The sequence below is a fragment of the Saccopteryx bilineata genome, chromosome 11 (genome assembly GCF_036850765.1).
Source record: "Saccopteryx bilineata isolate mSacBil1 chromosome 11, mSacBil1_pri_phased_curated, whole genome shotgun sequence".
NCBI classification, from domain to species: domain Eukaryota; kingdom Metazoa; phylum Chordata; class Mammalia; order Chiroptera; family Emballonuridae; genus Saccopteryx; species Saccopteryx bilineata.
In genome coordinates this window covers 48,319,221-48,333,243 of record NC_089500.1, presented here as the reverse complement: position 1 = coordinate 48,333,243, position 14,023 = coordinate 48,319,221, and the positions used below count along the sequence as shown (strand labels likewise).

At 44.6% G+C, this 14,023-nt stretch overlaps 1 protein-coding gene across 1 annotated transcript in view; it reads left to right on the top strand.

Moving 5' to 3' along the window:
• The first annotated feature begins 3,845 nt into the window (after positions 1-3,845).
• ENOSF1 (enolase superfamily member 1) overlaps positions 3,846-14,023 on the top strand; it is a 50,669-nt gene continuing 40,491 nt past the window's right edge. Inside the window, 1 exon segment of the mRNA XM_066247181.1 lies at positions 3,846-3,947. Within this exon segment, the coding sequence (XP_066103278.1) occupies positions 3,864-3,947 (84 nt within the window). The 5' untranslated portion in view covers positions 3,846-3,863.

Below are 14,023 nucleotides of genomic sequence, written 5' to 3'. Positions count from 1 at the left end.
CTTCTACCCTGTCCCTCATCAGTTGGCTAAAAGGGCAATGGGCAACACAAATCCCATCTTCTGGTAACAACGTGAACAAGCTGGAGGACTTGGAGAATTAATCCAAAGTAAAATATTGCCTCCAGCCTAAATGGTGATAGGGATGAGCAAAAGCAAAACTTTGCACTTGACAGAGGATTGACAGTGATCCTAGTAGAAAACAATTATGCCAAGTGGTATGTCCCTTCAAGGTTATAAAATTGCTACTCACTTATAATTACACAATTTCCATGGAAAGCCTTGGTCTCCTAAAATTGAGAAAATATATTGTGAAATTAACAAGCTAAATGCATGCTTTTATGTTCCTATCCCATTGCTCCTGAAAGGATCGAGACCTGTTGTTGGTTTGTCTGTTTTTGTAATTCTTACCATTGCTAGAAAATTAGAAAGGGTAGCATCAGTCTAGCAGAAATTCTTGGAACCTGAGGAAACCCAGTCCAAAACAAATACGAAAGAAAATTCTTGAAGAGTTTTTAAAGTGTAGTTTCAGAGAATTCAAACTCAATGAATAAAAAGGAAGACCCAGAGCTACATTTTTGTTTCTGTTTGTTTGTTTTTTATAGAGACAGAGTCAGAGAGAGGTGTAGATAGGGACAGACAGGAATGGAGAGAGATAAGAAGCATCAATCATCAGTTTTTCGTTGCGACACCTTAGATGTTCATTGATTGCTTTCTCATGTGTGCCTTGACCGCGGTCCTTCAGCGGACCAAGTAACCCCTTGCTCGAGCCAGTGACCTTGGGTCCAAGCTGGTGAGCTTTTGCTCAAACCAGATGAACCTGCACTCAAGCTGGCAACCTCGGGGTCTTGGGGTCTTGAACCTAGGTCCTTCCGCATCCCAGTCTGATGCTCTATCCACTGAGCCACCGCCTGGTCAGGCTACATTTTTGTTTATGTATTATTTACATATAATAAAATTCACCATTAAGTTCACAATTAGAACCTGACTGGTAGTGGCACAGTGGATGGTGCTCTGACTCGATTTGAATCCCCGAGGTCACAGGTTTGAGCATGGGACCATCAACATGATCCCAAGGTCACTGGCTTAGCTTGAGCCCCCAGTCAAGGCACATACGAGAAGCAGTCAATAAACAAGTGAACGCAACTACGAATTGATGCTTCTCATCTCTCTCCTACTCCCTCTCTCCCTTCTCATCTCTCTCTTAGGAACCAAAAAGTACACAATTAGATGAGTTTTGACAGATGTATGCAGTCATGAGACCATTAACAAAATCATGATGTAGAACTGGCAAGAAAAAATTCTGAGATGTCTTTAAGTTAAATTTCAGTAGACTGGAGGTTAGAAGGAAGATACAAGGGAAGATAATTATCAGCCATGGCTGAAACAAAATTGCCTGCATTCCTGAATGTATGTGGAAACTGAATTAATTTGCCCGAGCTATTTCCGCAATTATCTAGAAAGAGGAGTGGACCGTCAGATTTCACCACATCCTTATGCGTGAACTTTTTGAACTGTTGCCCACAACCACTCTAGCAGCAAGTACTTCTCTTCCTTAGGGACTATTTACCTATCCAGGAACTTTTCCTAATTCACCTTTTCCTGCTACCCCACCCCCACCCCCAATTTATGGCCAATGTAAATTCTTTCAAAACAGCTTACATCCCCCCCCCCCCCCCCCAAGCTAACTGCATGAAAGAGCCCTGTTACTTCCAGGATCGTGGACGTGTTTGTGTTCATCTAGCCCTGCTACTGGTTTAGACTGTATGCCCCAGGACCTGGTCCTTTTTCTGGCTAGCATATAGCTCAATAAGCCCTTTCTTTTAGAACAAATTTCCATCTCGAAGATTTTTACTTAACAGAACTTTTCCATCATTCCGAAATTTCCTTGTGCCTTTTACAGTCAGTCCCCTCCATTCATTCCTGACCATGGCAGACACGTGAATGTTTCCTGTCACTATAATTTACATTTCTAGAATTTCATACAAGTGGAATCATACAGTACGTAGCTCCTTGTGCCTGGCCTCTTTTACACAATGCTTTTGAGATTCACTTTTTTTGTGGCTCAGAAATATTCCATTATATGAATGTACCACAACCTGGATGTACCATTGTATGGTTTACCACTAGGACATTTGGGTTGTTTCCAGTTTGGGGCTATCATACATAAAGCTGCTATGAACATTCAAGTACAAGTTTTACTGTGAACACAGGCTTTAAATTCTCTTGGGAAAACACCTAGGAGGACAATTACTGAATTCTATGGTAATGTATATTTAACTTTCTAAGAAACTGGCAACCTCTTTTCCAAAGAAGCTGCACTATTTTCAAGTCCCATCAGCAATGTATGAGAGCACCAGTTGCTTCCTATCTTTGTCAATACTTAGTATTGTCAGTTATTTTATTTTTAGCCATTCTGGTGTATGGTAGCATCTCACTGAAATTTTACTGAAACTTTTCTAGTGACTAATAATGCTAAAGTATTATGAGTTTATTTTGAATTTATATATCTTCTCTGGTAGAGAGTATTAAAATCTTTTACTCATTTTTTGTATCACCTTGTTTTCTCATTATTGAGTTGTTATTCTTTCAATATTCTCGATAAAAGTACTTTGTTAGATATGTGTTTTGCAAATAGTTATCTCCTAATCTTCAGTTTGTTTTTTCATTTCCTTAATGGTGGCTATCAAAGAGAAAACATTTTTCATCTTGATGAAGTCAAATTTATAATTTTTTTCATTTTATGGTTCATGATTTTTATGTCATAAGAAAATGTCTTACCAAAATCCACAGATTTCTCCTGTTTTCTGTAGATGTTTGATAATTTTAGCTCTCACATTTAGCTCTCTATTTCAAGATAATTGTGTTTGACGTAAGGTAAGGGCCAGGGTGGTGTTTTGTTTTGTTTTTTTTCACATGAATATTCAATTACTCCAGCACCATTTGTTGAAACGACTTCATCTTTTTTATGCATTGAATTTCCTTAGCACCTTTGAAAAAAATCTGTTGACTATGTATATGTGGGTCTATTTCAGGACCCTTCTGTTTCATTGATCTACATGTCTATCATTATGCCGGTATCATATTGACTTGATTAGTTTTATGGTAAGTCTTAAAATCAGGTAGTTTTAAGTTCTTCATTCTTTTTCAAGATCTTTAACCTATTTTAGATTTTAAATTTCTATATGAATTTTTAAAACTTCCCAATTACTTCAAAAAATTTTAAAACTTCCCAATTACTGGAATTCTGAGATTGCATCAAATCTATAGTTCAGTTTGGAAAGAATTGATTTCTTAATGAATTTGCCAATTTAAGAATATAAAATTTATCTACCTTAAGTCATTTAATTTTTGTTCACAATGTTTGATAATTTTCAATGTAATTTATTAAATTTTTTCTTAAATATTTCGTATTTTGATCCAATTTTAAGACGTGTCACTTTCTAATTTCGACTTTGAATTTTTAATTACTAGTATATCGAGTGTAATCGATGTTTATTGATCGAATATCCTTCAAACTTACTAACCCCATTATTCTAGTAACATTTTTTTGTAAATTCTACAAAGACAGTTTTCTACAAAGACAATGTCACCCAAAAATAAGGATTACTTCTTCCTTTCCAACGTTGACATCCTTGCAAACGCTGCAAAAATGTGACTAGGTCCAGGGGAGCCAAAAGCCGGACCAGCAGCTTTGGTAGGAAGGGTCTTGAAGTTCACGTGCGTTGCCCCGCCCCCAGACCGCGCAGCCAATCAGCACCCGTTGTGCTGGGCTCTGCCTCCGCCCCACCTTCCGCAGCCTTCCGCTGCAACCACGGGTCTTTATCCGAGTTTGCAACGGGAGCGACTCTGGGACTAGCGGCGACATGTTATGCGGCAGGATCTCCCAGCTCTCGGTCCATGACGTGCGTTTAGCCACGTCACTTGGGGGCCACGGCCCTGACGCCATGGTAAGTGCTGCCCAAGCTCTGGGTGCCCTCTCCCCTACCTATCCCAGGGCTCGCTTAGGCCTGGGAGCCCAGCAAGTCGCAGGGAAGTACCCAACTTTGCAAGAGTTTCGTAAAGGAGAGGCAAGAACAGAGAGTAAAAGTATACAGAAACTTTCCACCCCTCTAGATTTTTTCTTATTTTCATTTTATTTCTTGCTGGCGTTTAATATTTCCTGCTTTTACATTTATGACTTGCATTTTGCTGGAAATGGTAGAATAGGCAACAAAAGCAAAATGGTTTTATTAGGGCTCCACCAATAAAACCTTAGAATATAACACTGGCTGCTTCTTTACTGAGAACTTGTAGGGGTCCTTGGTGCTGGGCATTTTGGTGGGGATCCTGATTATGCCACAGCTTGCTGCTGTGTGACCTGAAGAAGACCCTACCCTCTCTGGGGCGCTTGAGCCCGTTTATGAAATGAAAGAGTCACAGTCTGGCTGGGAAGCCAGACAAAGAAGCTCCTTCCAACTCTTGAGTCAAGTGAGAGGGGCCCTCATGACTAGCTAAATATATGGTTAGAAAGGACTTGTCACTGCGAAGAATTATGCAAATACCAGTCTTTAGAAATACTGGAAAGGCACAGACTTTGACACTGAGGGGCGTTTTGCTTACCAAGAGGGCCCCCTGCTTCCTGCCCCCACCGTCTAGTGCAGTGGTTCCCAAATATATGTGCAGGCTCTCCTTGAGCTCTGTCACCCACGGAATTCTCACTGCCTCACTTGGTCCACTGGTGAGATGACTACACAGAAAAACAAAGTTGCATGGGTCTGAATGTGTGAACCCACGCTGGGAAGTGAAAAACATTCATGTTACAATAATAGTGACTTGTCACCTGAGCAGAGGGAAGAGAATGGGTCCCTGAGGACTCTAATTCACACTATAATGTTGTGCTTCTTAAGTGGGTGGAGAGCATAGTGATGTTCATTACCTAACCTATGCTGTTTGTGTACCTGAAATATACTGCTCACAAGAATTAGGGGATATTTCAAAATGCATATGAAGTGATAAAATATACCCCCTTAATTTTTGTGAGCAGTATATTTGATAAAAATAGGCCTCTCGCCCTGGCCAGTTGGCTCAGTGGTAGAGCGTCGGCCTGGTGTGCAGGAGCCCTGGGTTCGATTCCTGGCCAAGGCACACAGGAGAAGCGCCTATCTGCTTCTCCATCCCTCCCCCTCTTCTTCCTCTCTGTCTCTCTCTTCCCCTCCCGCAGCCAAGGCTCCATTGGAGCAAAGTTGGCCTGGGCGCTGAGGATGTCTCTGTGGCCTCTGCCTTAGGTGCTAGAATGGCTCTGGTTGCAACAGAGTGACGCCCCAGATGGGCAAAGCATCGCCCCTGGTGGGCATATGAGGTGGTTCCCGGTCAGGCACATGCCAGAGTCTGTCTGACTGCCTCCTTGTTTCCAACTTCAGAAAAATTAAAAAGAAAAAGAAAAAAAAATAGGCCTCTCCTTAAAAAACACTATTGAAGTCAAGTTTTTACATTTAAAAGAATGTCCTTTATTCTGAGATTAACTTCTTCCTGCCTTTTAAAAACCTATGTGTCTTTTCTTATATGGTATTTGTTGGAATCCATGGGAATCCGAAAAGACCAGAGTAACAGGCTTTATTGAAAGGAAAAAAGGAACCCTGCCGGGCACTTCTCCCAGGGAGAAGAGCACCAGTACAAGCTAGGGGGACGAATTTATAGGGTAAAAGGAGAGTCTCGATCGAGTGGGTGTTGAATCAAAAGTCCCAGTATGTCCGGAATGCTCCTCCTTGAGGGGCTTGCCAGCTTCTTGGAATTCCTCTGCCTCAGGGGTGATAGTCCAGTATGGGTGAGGTCTGACAGGTAAGCAGAACATCAAGACGGCAGTTTGATGTTCACATATCTATCATTTCTCAACTCTGTGGTTACATATAAAAGAAAGACAGTTATTAATTTTATAATATACAGTGAGGGGTGACGAGGAGAAAAAGGAGAAAAACATAGAAAATTATTGCTTCTTCTGGAGAAAACTCAAGAAAAGAACCTTGCCAAGCCAAGTCTCTCATCCAGTTAAGGAGGTCAATTTCCATGCTGTAAGGTCTGAATCAGGCGATGTCTTAAAAAATTTTGCGAGGTAATAATTGTGAATTGCTTGCTGCGAGTGCTGAGTGGACAGAGTGACATGGTGATACATGGTCTCCTGGATGAGCCTCATGAGACGTGCTGGTCTGGTTCTTCTCAAATGGGAGGACATGTGGAGATTTTTAGAGACAGGGAACTTATTGGTGTAAGTTTTTAGAAGGACTGAATATGTGTGGTTTAAAAGGAAGGGGGTTTGCCCGCCCTGGCCGGTTGGCTCAGCGGTAGAGTGTCGGCCTGGCGTGCGGGAGACCCGGGTTTGATTCCCAGCCAGGGCACATAGGAGAAGCGCCCATTTGCTTCTCCACCCGCCCCCCTCCTTCCTCTCTGTCTCTCTCTTCCCCTCCTGCAGCCAAGGCTCCATTGGAGCAAAGATGGCCCGGGCGCTGGGGATGGCTCCTTGGCCTCTGCCCCAGGCGCTAGAATGGCTCTGGTCGTGGCAGAGCGACCCCCCGGAGGGGCAGAGCATCGCCCCCTGGTGGGCAGAGCGTTGCCCCTGGTGGGCGTGCCGGGTGGATCCCTGTCGGGTGCATGCAGGAGTCTGTCTGACTGTCTCTCCCCGTTTCCAGCTTCAGAAAAATACAAAATAATAATAATAATAAATAAAAGGAAGGGGGTTTGGAGAACATTCAGGAGGGAACTTCTTTGGCCAAGGGGCAGCTTCTTCCTGCTGTCATCCCTACCTATTTGATATTTCCCTCGTGAAGTTCTCCTTGGGGTATTGGGGAATAGGAGTGTAGGAGCATTTGAGTGTAGGTAATCCTAGAGATTTCTCTCATCCGGGCCTGTAGGAACTTGATAAAGAAGGGGGCAAGTATTTGGAGATCAGGAATGCAGAGATAAGGAGAGTTGTATAGCAGGGTTGAAAATTCTTCCATGTTAAAGTTAGAGATATTCTTTCCTGGCAGCCCCGAAGAGAGCAGTTAGCTTGAGCTAAAAGAAATGTTTCATGTCCGTTTGTAGGCTCTTCTTCAGCCAAGAAGACCCAGCGATCTTGTCCCCTTACTATGTGAAGGGTAAAAAGACTGATAAGCGTTAAGAGGTGAATACTATTCATTCTCCTAGTTTTTCAGGGATATGGGAGAGCTTTAGGGTTAGGGGACCTGTAGGGGTTGAAAGATAGGATTTAGGAGGTTTGCTGATATAGGATTTCAGATTTTTCTGTTTCACGAGGGCAGGTTTCAGGGTTGGTGCATAGGGTTAGGTAGATTTTTCCAATTTTCTGATTGGTGAAGGTCTGCATGTGGTTCTGTAAGAAACTAGTGAACAAACATAAGAGGCAGGGTTCAAAAGTTAGAAAAATAAATAGGAGAGTGAGTGGACCAACTAAAGGCAATAGTCAAGACACCCAGTTTGTGCGAAACCACTGATTCCATGACTTGGTTTGTTTTTTACAAATTCGCTGTGCTTCAGAGAAGAGAGAGAGAATGAGTAGGAATAAGACAGGGAAGTAGCCAGTCCCTCTACTCCTAGACCTATTTTTGTAGAGATTTCTAAAGCAACAAGAAGAGGGATTATCTGTACAGCTCGTTTGGTCCTTAGATTGATGGGTAATGTACTAGGAATTGAAAGAGGCTCATGGGGTGGGATTAGGTTAATATTTGGGGTGAGATAGACTAGGGTACAGGTTTCTGTCCAATTAGTAGGGGGAGACATATAGGTGTTGGTCCCACACAAGTAGAAAGCCCCTGATTGGTTGAGGCAGGCTGAGAGGTGAATAGAGAATAGAAGAACAAAGGGTCGGTTTCGTTTCTCTGTTTCTGAGCTTCAGATGGTCAGGGTGGAGGAAAGAGTCACCCTTAGCAGCAGTGGGAGTTGTCAGGATCACGGTGTGTGGACCTGTCCACGTGAAAGTCAGTCCTTGGGTGATGTAATGCTGGAAGCGCCTCTTGGACAGTCTTTGAACAGTTTGCTGAGTAACCTGTAAATCCTGCAAGTACTTAGGGAAAGGGTGGTTACATTTTTATACTTTGCAGTTAGAGTTTAAGTCTTAGTGACCACTGCTTCTAGCTGGAATTAGCAGCAGGTCCCAGCCTACAATAGGCATGGGGCATTGAGATAAGAGGAATAAAAGGAGATACTATACATTAAATAAAGCAGCAAAATCAGACTGTCAATACCCACAGTAGAGATCTTCGAGGGATAAATAAAACTCAAATATTCAGGCAAGGCATAGATGGCCCTTGTGTTTACAAGAAATGAGATGAGCTTATCTGCTACTTGGAAGAAATACCTTAGGCTCATGAACTATGTCCTTGGGCCTTCAGTGGCAGTTCCCAGCATGCTGGGCAAGGTCAGGTCACAGGTAGCTGGAGCAGGGCTAGAAGAGACTGAACCCTCCCTCCATGGAGCAAGGGGGCAGCTTACCTTCTCGTATCCCTCTTTCCACAGCAATGATGTGTCCCTTGATGGAGCTGGGAAGCCTAGCAGGCTTCAGTTCAATGACCTTTCTTTCCACTCTGGAGCAGAGCCCTGATGGAATCCTATGAAGCCCTTTAGGGTACTGGAGCCTTTAAGAACATATGTCAAAAGCTGGTATTTCTGACTTCTTTTGGGCCTTATTTGCCTTTTCTGTTACTTCCTTGGCCATTATAGACCTTAAAAGCCATACTCAGAAGATCTTACTGAGGGGCTTGACTAAGAGAGCAAAATTGGGAATTCAGTGTCTAAAGAAGCCTATTAGATTGAGGAAAGAAAGGATTTGATTTGCGGTGGTAGGTGGTTGGAGACTGCGGAGGGTCTGAGTTAGATCTAGGGTGAGACTTCCGGTGGTGGGGTTTAAGGCGATGCCTAGATAGACTACAGACTGAGAGTGAAGTTGAGCCTTAGCAGAAAAGACACGATATCCCTTTACAGCAAGGAAGTTAAAAAGGGTGGTGGTGTGTCTCCTTGAGGCAGGCAGGGAGGGGCTGCAGAGGAGTAGGTTATCTACATAATGTAAGAGAGTACTAGTTTTGAGATTGCATGCTGCTAAATCCTGAGCCTGCTGAAACAGGTGTGGGCTGTTTTTGATCCCCTGGGGTAAGACAGTCCATGTAAGTTGCTGGGCTGCATTAGTGTCCGGGTAAAGGCAAACAGAAAGTAAAAGGGTGTAGAGGAATGGTAAAGAAGGCTTTCTTGAGGTTTAGGATTGTGAAGTGAGTGGTGTCTGAGGGAATGTGTGACAGTAACTTGTAGAGATTAGTGACTACTGGATGGAGGGGAATTATTGCCTCATTGATTAGGTGTAAGGCTTGTATGAGGCGATAAGCCCCTGAAGATTTTCAAACAGGAAGGATGGGGGTATTGCAGGGAGAGTCGTGGGGATGAGTAAGCCTGGTTTAAGAGGTAGGTAATTATTGGTTTAAGGCCTTAGAAACAGACACAGTTACACATTAAACAAAGACTTCATGTATAAATTATGAATTAAAGAATTTAAATGAGCATGCTTTGCTTGTTTCAATTAAAATTATACTAGAGATATTTTCTGACAAAGAGACAAAACAGATTGTTCACTCACATAGCTCAATAGACAATTCTGCTTTTTTAAGCTTTTCGAGATGGCAGGGAGTTGTCAGCATAGAGGGGAGGAAGAGAGAAAGCAGACAGATGGACAGTGTGAGCAGCTGGATGGAAAAGAAGGAGGGTCAGAATCTGCAGGAGGAGAAGGTGGTGGCACCATGTGGTCAGAGGAGTCAAAAAGATTTGGAGCTCTGAGGAGAGGGAAGAGGACGAGGGGTAGTGGAAGGCAGAGTCAGTCTCTGAGGAGGGGGAAGGATGAGGAAGAAGAAAAAGAGACAGAGCTGCCAGTCTGTAAGGAGGAAGGAGGGGTTTAAGAACACAGTGGAGAAGGGAGGGGCCCCTGGCCAGCAGGGGAGGAGAAAAGATAAAATGGTATTTGCAGGTGAATGAGAAACAGGATTTAGCGAAGAGAGGGGAGGGGGCTCTTGGAGAGAAGAGACTCAAGCGAAAGAGATCTGCAGAGGGACCAGAGAGGGGTCCCGAGAGAGGGGCGCCCCTGGGGGTCAGGCAGGAGAAGGAGAGAGTTGGGGGTCCGTGGAGAAGGAAAGATTAGAAGCAGAGGTTTTAGGTGAGGTTTCTCTGGCCAAAAACGGCCTGCATGTAGAACAAGCGGCACAGAAATTAAGGACAGGAGCAAAAGTAAAAGGAAGCCTGCACATAAGGAAGTTCTGATGCCCTCCTCATCTGGTGGCAGAAATTGTCAAGATCTCTTAGGATATTGTAATGGTAGTAGAAAGCAACCTAGCTAGGCATCTAGACTTTTGAGGAAGCCTGTAGAAGCTAGCCGCCTGGAGTAGAAACCTCCCAAACTGTGAACCTCAGAGAGTAAGGTGAGTGCCGAAGGTGTAGAGGAGTAGTCTCTGAGGCCTGGATTGGGAGGAGCCCATGTTCCGAGGGGAGCCTGGCTGGACTGTTTGGACTGAGAGGAGCCCACAGTAGAGGAGACTGGTGAGAGAAGGGGCGTCCCCGCCTTCAGTCACAGTTCTGAGAGGAGAAAATCTCCGTAGAAAGAGAGTCTCAGACAAGAGGTCGTCACCCCAAGGCCAAGATCTTGGTACGTAGGAGAGGGGCCTGGGTAGGTGCGCCTAGACTTTTGTAGAAGTCCATAAAGGAGTAGAGGCAGACCACTCGTAGATATGGGGTCCAAAGTCAAAACTCCAACCAGGAAGGGGTGTTTTGGAGAGAAATTTGGAGGCCAACCAGGAAAGGGGAAAGGAGAAACTCCTTACCTTTCTGATCCGGCAGGGATTTAGGACAGGGTTAGACTTTCAGCCAATCAACCTACAATTACACGTCCAAACAGAATCAGGAAGTAAGCCCAGGACGAGCTGCTGCTGCCCATTGCTTCCCTGGTTGTAAGTTTGGACGGCAAAGAGGGATCGTCCAGGCAGTTAGTACCCTGTCCCGGGTTTCTGCACCAAATGTTGGAATCCATGGGAGTCTGAAAGACCAGAGTAACAGGCTTTATTGAAAGGAAGAAAGGAACCCTGCCAGGCACTTCTCCCAGGGAGAAGAGCCTCAGTACAAGCTAGGGGGACGAATTTATAGGGTAAAAGGAGAGTACCGAGCAAGTGGGTGTTGAATCAAAAGTCCCGGTATGTCCGGAATGCTCCTCCTTGGGGGCCTTGCCAGCTTCTTGGAATTCCTCTGCCTCAGGGGCGATAGTCCAGTAAGGGTGAGGTCTGACAGGTAAGCGGAACATCAAGAGGGCAGTTTGGAATTCACATATCTATCAATATTATGGTAAATGACTTTAAAAAAACCCACCTCAGTTGTTAATCTTTGGTGGATCACCAAATAAGTGAAATTTTACTGGCTTGTAAAATCTAAGCACCTGACCCTCTGAGGTAGGGGTCAGGAACCTATGGCTCAGGAGGCAGATGTGGCTCTTTTGATGGCTGCATCTGGCTTGCAGACAAATCTTTAATAAAAATAATAATAACATTAAAAATATAAAACAGCCTGACCAGGCAGTGACTCAGTGGATAGAGCGTCGGACCGGGATGCAGAGGACCCAGGTTCGAGACCCCGAGGTCGCCAGCTTGAGCGCAGGCTTATCTGGGTTGAGCAAAAGCCCACCAGCTTGAACCCAAGGTCACTGGCTCCAACAAGGGGTTACTCAGTCTGCTGAAGGCCTGCGGTCAAGGCACATATGAGAAAGCAATCAATGAACAACTAAGGTGTTGCAACGCGCAATGAAAAACTAATGATTGATGCTTCTCATCTCTCTCCATTCCTGTCTGTCTGTCCCTGTCTATCCCTCTCTCTGACTCACTATCTCTGTAAAAAATAAAAAAATAATAATAATAAAATAAAAAATATAAAACATTCTCATGTATTACAATCCATTCATTTCCTACCGCTCATGTTCATGGTTGCGGGTGGCTGGAGCCAATCACAGCTGTCCTCCGGGACAACACCAAACTTTTATTGGATAATGTGTAACATACACGGGTCATTGTATGGCTCTCAATGAGAATGGAATTACATTTTAAAATATGTGGCGTTCATGGCTTGCTCAGCCAAAAAGGTTCCCAACCACTGCTCTGAGATATACCATCTCAGTCTCTCCCAGCCTAGGTTTTTCTCATCTGTATAATGATATCCACTTCATACATGTAAATGAGATGCCTGTGGAGAGCCTGGCACAGAGAAAGTCATCATTAAGTGTTGGCTCTAACTAGTATTTACATATTAGCAAACCAAAGCAGAATAGGCTCTGACCTAGGCTTTCTTCTACTTTGAAGTTGTGAAGTGTTAAAGTGGCCTGCTTTACTGTAGAATGGAGTTTCTCTGCTTCTGAGTGGTCTGTGACTTCTAGGTCAGGAAGGATTATCTGACCCATATTGCAAGTTCATAAATCCTTAAGTACTTATCTCCTGGAGATATGGGTGTGTGTGTGTGTGTGTGTGTATGTGTGTGTGTGCGCGCGCGCGCATACGCTTATTCTCAAGTACCTTCTTAGTAGATAGAATGTGCTGCTCTGCAGTTCTTGGTGGTGCTGCCATAACACGCGTGCTTGCTTCCTGTGCCTTCGTGGTCTGCTGGACTCAGCACTTAGCAGCAGAGTGAGCTGCTGATGGAATCAGACAATTCTCCCAGAGCTCTCTCATTTTAAAAAAATTCTTGAGTCTCTCTCTTCTTTCTTCTGTATCATCTCTGGTTCCCTGTCTTTTTTTTTTTTTTTTTTTGCATTTTTCTAAAGCTGGAAACAGGGAGAGACAGTCAGACAGACTCCCACATGTGCCCGACCAGGATCCACCCGGCACGCCCACCATGGGGCGATGCTCTGCCCACCAGGGGGCGATGCTCTGCCCATCCTGGGCGTCGCCATGTTGCGACCAGAGCCACTCTAGCGCCTGAGGCAGAGGCCACAGAGCCATCCCCAGCACCCGGGCCATCTTTGCTCCAATGGAGCCTTGGCTGCGGGAGGGGAAGAGAGAGACAGAGAGGAAGGAGGGGGGGGTGGAGAAGCAAATGGGTGCTTCTCCTGTGTGCCCTGGCCGGGAATCGAACCCGGGTCCTCCGCACGCTAGGCTGACGCTCTACCGCTGAGCCAACCGGCCAGGGCCTGGTTCCCTGTCTTTGATGTCACTGATTCTGGCCTCTATCTGGCCTGTTCTATTAGCTAAAGTTGCTAGCTCTTTTTTCTATTCATGTATTGAGTTCTTCATTTCTGTTTTTAAAGTTTCAGTCTCCTTGGTGAGGTACTTGTTTTGTTTTCTGAGCTCATTAAGTTGCCTATCAGTGTTTTTTTGCACCTTGTTGAGTATTTTCAGAACTTCAATTTTGAATTCTCTGTTGCATAACTCCAAGGTTTCCATGTTATTGAATTGCTTTCTGGAGATATTTCATTTTCTTTCTGAGTGCGTCACTTTCTTGGGTATCCACAGTATTCGGTCCTTTTTCTGCCTTGAGGGCATTTGATAATAGTATTGTTAAGAAATCAAGCAAAAAAAAAGAAAAAGAAAAATTAATTAATTAAAAAGATAAAACTGAAAAGAAAATTAAAGTATAAATATAATAAAAGAAAAAAAGGCCCTGGCCGGTTGGCTCAGCAGTAGAGCGTCGGCCTGGCATGAGGGGGACCCGGGTTCGATTCCTGGCCAGGGCACATAGGAGAGGCGCCCATTTGCTTCTTCACCCCCCCCTCCTTCCTCTCTGTCTCTCTCTTCCCCTCCCGCAGCCAAGGCTCCATTGGAGCAAAGATGGCCCGGGCGCTGGGGATGGCTCCTTGGCCTCTGCCCCAGGCGCTGGAGTGGCTCTGGTCGCGGCAGAGCGGCACCCCCTGGTGGGCAGAGCGTTGCCCCTGGTGGGCGTGCCGGGTGGATCCCGGTCGGGCGCATGCGGGAGTCTGACTGTCTCTCCCCGTTTCCAGCTTCAGAAAAATACAAAAAAATAATAATAATAAATAAATAAAAGAAAAAAA